The 6,000-nt window shown below is 44.3% G+C and overlaps 1 protein-coding gene across 2 annotated transcripts in view; it reads right to left on the bottom strand.

The window, feature by feature from the left end:
• LOC139374390 (tripartite motif containing 9) overlaps positions 1 to 6,000 on the bottom strand; it is a 92,620-nt gene that overhangs the window by 21,031 nt on the left and 65,589 nt on the right. For both annotated transcript variants that reach the window (XM_071115437.1, XM_071115438.1), the window contains 2 exons: positions 4,022 to 4,132; positions 1 to 151 (listed from right to left, as the gene is read on the bottom strand). The exon at positions 1 to 151 is cut by the window's left edge and continues 3 nt beyond it. In XM_071115437.1, the coding sequence (XP_070971538.1) occupies positions 1 to 151; positions 4,022 to 4,132 (262 nt within the window). The remainder of the gene's footprint in view (positions 152 to 4,021; positions 4,133 to 6,000) is intronic.

Genomic DNA, 6,000 nt, shown 5'->3' with positions numbered 1-6,000 from the left:
TCATCTGTATGAAGTCCAGTTGGTGGATGGTCTGTAACAGGGGTCCGCTGTCCAGGGTCAAGTCAAAGTCACTGGTCATCCTGGGGGTCAGGGTTCCCTTCCCCCACTGACCCTCCGTCATGTGCACCCTCCTGATCAGGGCGTCTGAGATCTGGGGGGACAGGGTTGCATAGAGGGTCACACATGGTCAAATGTGCGTACCAAATTGCACCCTATTCCCTACATTAGTGCACTAGGGGCCCATAGGGTTAGAAGTAAAGTTAGAGTTAGGTCAAAAATAGCGCACTATGTGGGGAACAGGGGGCAATATGGGACGCTGATAGTGTCACAGAGGATTTAATCTCAGACACTTCTAAACAAACAAAAAAAAGTGTCCCCTTCTCCTCAGTTATTTTCTAAAAGCCGATGTTATATGGCGTCGACTCTAAAGTCCATTGAGAAGGCAAGATGAAGCGTCATTGGTCAAAGCAAATACTGAGAGAAGATGGTTAGGCCCGTGAGCGGAGGACGAGTCAAATCAAATCAAAATGTCATTGTATTGGTCACATACAATAGCAGATGTTATTGGTCACATGGTTAGCAGATGTTATTGGTCACATGGTTAGCAGATGTTATTGATCACATGGTTAGCAGATGTTATTGGTCACATGGTTAGCAGATGTTATTGGTCACATGGTTAGCAGATGTTATTGGTCACATGGTTAGCAGATGTTATTGGTCACATACACATGGTTAGCAGATGTTATTGGTCACATGGTTAGCAGATGTTATTGGTCACATACACATGGTTAGCAGATGTTATTGGTCACATACACATGTTTAGCAGATGTTATTGGTCACATACACATGGTTAGCAGATGTTATTGTTAGTGCCGGGAGCGCACAGGCAGCGGTTAGGGGGGAGGTGGGCGCAAATTACTTGAGTTGCTTTTGACTTTCAGAGAGCAGAACATCATCGCTAGTGTTGCGTGCAAAATATTAATTTGAGAGCAGAGACTATTTAAAAAAAAAATTGCAGCGATACTTACTGCCCCCCCCAAATACATCGCATCCCCACATGGATTTCTCCTCTTGTCACAAAGACATCTTGCTCTAGCAACAGAAATCTTTTTACTATCATTTTATTACAGGTGAAAATTCTAGCAGTCACTCGTTAACACAGCCACAAAGCCATAATTATTATGGCTAAACCACACCTATTTCTACAATTTATCTTATTAAAATTAGTTTTTAAAGCCCAACCTTAGCCGCACTGCTAACCGCTAACTGCATGCCTAATCCTACACTCGTAGAAAAAAAAGGTGCCATTTTTGGTTCCAGGTAGAACCTATTTTGGGTTCCATGTAGAACCCTTTCCACAGAGTGTTCTACATGGAACTGAAAAGGGTTCTATCTGGAACCCAAAAATGGTTCTATCTGGGAACAAAAAAAGGTTATCCAACGGGGAGAGCCAAAGAACCCTTTTGGAACCTATTTTGGGTTCCATGTAGAACCCTTTTGGAACCTATTTTGGGTTCCATGTAGAACCCTTTTGGAACCTATTTTGTGTTTCATGTAGAACCCTTTTGGAACCTATTTTGTGTTCCATGTAGAACCCTTTTGGAACCTATTTTGTGTTCCATGTAGAACCCTTTTGGAACCTATTTTGTGTTCCATGTAGAACCCTTTTGGAACCTATTTTGTGTTCCATGTAGAACCCTTTTGGAACATATTTTGTGTTCCATGTAGAACCCTTTTGGAACCTATTTTGTGTTCCATGTAGAACCCTTTTGGAACCTATTTTGGGTTCCATGTAGAACCCTTTTGGAACCTATTTTGGGTTTCATGTAGAACCCTTTTGGAACCTATTTTGTGTTCCATGTAGAACCCTTTTGGAACCTATTTTGGGTTCCATGTAGAACCCTTTTGGAACCTATGTTGGGTTCCATGTAGAACCCTTTTGGAACCTATGTTGGGTTCCATGTAGAACCCTTTTGGAACCTATTTTTTGTTTGCATGAAGTTTTACGATACAGCTCATGTAGACTTTGTGGCTGTGTTATCTAGTGGATAATCATGAGTCTCGACGTAGAACACGTCGGGTGATCAGTTGAGCCTTCTTGAGTGCGTGCCGTCACACAGACGCTCTACCGAGCCGTCTGTTCAGCTAGCCTGTGCCCGTCGGTATGAGCAGTTAGCACCAAACCGAACGACTTGGGAGGGCCAGCTTCAGCTTGTTCACCAAATTTAAATGAAATCCTCACCAGCTAGCTACCAATACATTTTAGTTTCACTGTTCGATCATTAAATATATATATTATTTTTTTTAAACAAGCCCACGAATCGCTCTTTTTACTTTTCCACAAATGGTATTGTTTGTGTTTCTTGATATGAGCAAGTTAACTCAAATGTTGCGGTGATCAGTGGATAAACTAAGTTGAAGTGTTAAATATATTTCTAAAAAAACAAACTAGTCACATGTCAGTGCGCCACTCGGGAGAGACCCCAAGAATGAAAACTTGACAAAGTGACTATTATTGGTGTAGATTTTCTTGCTTTCATGTGAATGTTCTACACATTTCAACCATGTTCCTTGGCTTACGGTTCTATATTTTTTGATTCAGACATTTTTATTTTTTTTGGATCTGTGGCAATTCTGTTTTACTCGCTCAAAGTCTTTACCTGTAAGCTCTCAGGTTTGTCTTGTCCGCTCGCCGGGACACACATCTTCTGCTTTCTCTAACAAATGTCTGTGCTCTCGACTGGTCTTCGCTCTCGCACCATCATCCCTCCGCGCTCTCGCACCATCACCCTCCGCGCTCTCGCAGCATCACCCTCCGCGCTCTCGCAGCATCACCCTCCGCGCTCTCGCAGCATCACCCTCCGCGCTCTCGCAGCATCACCCTCCGCGCTCTCGTAGCATCACACTCCGCGCTGTCGCAGCATCACCCTGCGCGCTCTCGCAGCATCACCCGGCGCGCTCTCGCAGCATCACCCTCCGCCCTCTCGCAGCATCACCCTCCGCGCTCTCGCAGCATCACCCTCCGCGCTCTCGCAGCATCACCCTCTGCGCTCTCGCAGCATCACCCTGCGCGCTCTCGCAGCATCACCCTCCGCGCTCTCGCAGCATCACCCTCTGCGCTCTCGCAGCATCACCCTGCGCGCTCTCGCAGCATCACCCTCCGCGCTCTCGCAGCATCACCCTCCGCCCTCTCGCAGCATCACCCTCCGCCCTCTCGTCTCAGTGGACTGTAGAGGCTGATTTGACACCACACGATGTGACATTGAAAAAAAAAAATGCTACGATCTTGTAACTACAAATGAGCATATAATACCTTCAGTAACTCCGATGTAGCCAAAGGCCTGGGTTCCAGAAAGTACCGTATGCACACCAGCTGTAGCTGTGAGTGGCGGCAGGTGACACAGACACCAAGAACTGGTTGCACACAAGGACTCAATTACAACCAGATTTAAACCAGTTCTGACGATCAAATTCACCCAGCTTTGGCACACTGCCCTCTACTGCCCTCTACTGACTGTAGGAATCCTCTGGGGTCGTTCTCTATTGACCTGTAGGAATCTGCTGTGGTCATTCTCTACTGACCTGTAGGAATCCTCATCACTGACCTCTACTGACCTGTAGGAATCCTCTGGGGTCGTTCTCTATTGACCTGTAGGAATCCTCATCACTGCTCTCTATTGACCTGTAGGAATCCGCTGGGGTCGTTCTCTATTGACCTGTAGGAACCCTCTGGGGTCGTTCTCTATTGACCTGTAGGAACCCTCTGGGGTCGTTCTCTATTGACCTGTAGGAATCCTCTGGGGTTGTTCTCTATTGACCTGTAGGAATCCTCATCACTGCCCTCTACTGACCTGTAGGAACCCTCTGGGGTCGTTCTCTACTGACCTGTAGGAACCCTCTGGGGTCGTTCTCTACTGACCTGTAGGAATCCTCTGGGGTCGTTCCCTACTGACCTGTAGGAATCCTCTGGGGTCGTTCCCTACTGACCTGTAGGAATCCGCTGGGGTCGTTCCCTACTGACCTGTAGGAATCCGCTGGGGTCGTTCTCTTTGATGACCTCTAGACAATACTCCATCAGGCCTGTCGTCTGACGCAGCTTCACCGTACAGTGAGATATCTGATCCCTCACCACCTGGGAGGTAGAGGGATCGAAGAAGGGAGAGAGAAGGAGAGAGATGTCAATGACATAAACACAGTACTGTAAAGACAGCCCTGTAGTCCATACAGTGAGATATCTGATCCCTCACCACCTAGGAGAGAGAGGGATCGAAGAAGGGAGAGGGAGAGAGAGAGGGATGGAGATCGAGGGAGAGGGAGAGAGAGAGAGGGATGGAGAGTAGAGAGAAAAGAGAAGGGGAGGAGAGTGGAAATGTGGCATCGATAACAAAATGGTGATTAGTAGAGAGAGGACAAGAGGAGGAGACCATCTTAAGGCTGGTGTTATGCCTTGCAGTTTGAAACGTTAACCTAATGAGTCCCTAATGTTAACCTAATGTTAATCTAATGAGTCCCTAATGTTAATATAATGTTAACCTAATGTTAATCTAATGTTAACCTCATGAGTCCCTAATGTTAATCTAATGTTAACCTAATGAGTCCCTAATGTTAGTCTAATGTTAACCTAATGTTGATCTCATGTTAACCTAATGAGTCCCTAATGTTGATCTAATGTTAACATAATGTTAATCTAATGTTAGCCTAATGAGTATCTAATGTTAACCCAATGAGTATCTAATGTAAACATAATGTGAATCTAATGTTAGCCTAATGTTAATCTAACATTAACCTACTGTTTCCCAGGTGTAGCTTCCAGCATATCAGTTTGAAATGTTAACCTAATGTTTCCCTGTTGTTAACCTAATGTTTCCCTGGTGTTAACCTAACATTAACCTAATGTTTCCCTGGTGTTAACCTAACATTAACCTAATGTTTCCCTGGTGTTAACCTAATGTTTCCCTGTTGTTAACCTAACATTAACCTAATGTTTCCCTGGTGTTAACCTAACATTAACCTAATGTTTCCCTGGTGTTAACCTAATGAGTCCCTGGTGTTAACCTAATGTTTCCCTGTTGTTAACCTAATGTTTCCCTGGTGTTAACCTAACATTAACCTAATGTTTCCCTGGTGTTAATCTAACATTAACCTAATGTTTCCCTGGTGTTAACCTAATGAGTCCCTGGTGTTAACATAATGTTTCCCTGGTGTTAACCTAATGAGTCCCTGGTGTTAACATAATGTTTCCCTGGTGTTAACCTAATGTTTCCCTGGTGTTAACATAATGTTTCCCTGGTGTTAACCTAATGTTTCCCTGGTGTTAACCTAATGTTTCCCTGGTGTTAACCTAATGAGTCCCTGGTGTTAACCTAATGTTTCCCTGGTGTTAACCTAATGTTTCCCTGGTGTTAACATAATGTTTCCCTGGTGTTAACATAATGTTTCCCTGGTGTTAACCTAATGTTTCCCTGGTGTTAACCTAATGAGTCCCTGGTGTTAACATAATGTTTCCCTGGTGTTAACCTAATGAGTCCCTGGTGTTAACCTAATGTTTCACTGGTGTTAACCTAATGAGTCCCTAACATTAACCTAATGTTTCCCTGGTGTTAACCTAATGAGTCCCTGGTGTTAACCTAATGTTTCCCTGGTGTTAACCTAATGAGTCCCTGGTGTTAACCTAATGTTTCACTGGTGTTAACCTAATGAGTCCCTAACATTAACCTAATGTTTCCCTGGTGTTAACCTAATGAGTCCCTGGTGTTAACCTAATGTTTCCCTGGTGTTAACCTAATGAGTCCCTGGTGTTAACATAATGTTTCCCTGGTGTTAACCTAATGTTTCCCTGGTGTTAACCTAATGAGTCCCTAACGTTAACCTAATGTTTCCCTGGTGTTAACCTAATGAGTCCCTAACATTAAACTAATGTTTCCCTGGTGTTAACCTAATGAGTCCCTAACATTAACCTAATGTTTCCCTGGTGTTAACCTAATGTTTCCCTGGTGTTAA

This window comes from Oncorhynchus clarkii, chromosome 19 (assembly GCF_045791955.1).
Source record: "Oncorhynchus clarkii lewisi isolate Uvic-CL-2024 chromosome 19, UVic_Ocla_1.0, whole genome shotgun sequence".
In the NCBI taxonomy this organism is placed as follows: Eukaryota; Metazoa; Chordata; class Actinopteri; order Salmoniformes; family Salmonidae; genus Oncorhynchus; species Oncorhynchus clarkii.
Note: the sequence above shows the minus strand (reverse complement) of the source record. Positions and strands in the feature narration are given on the sequence as shown.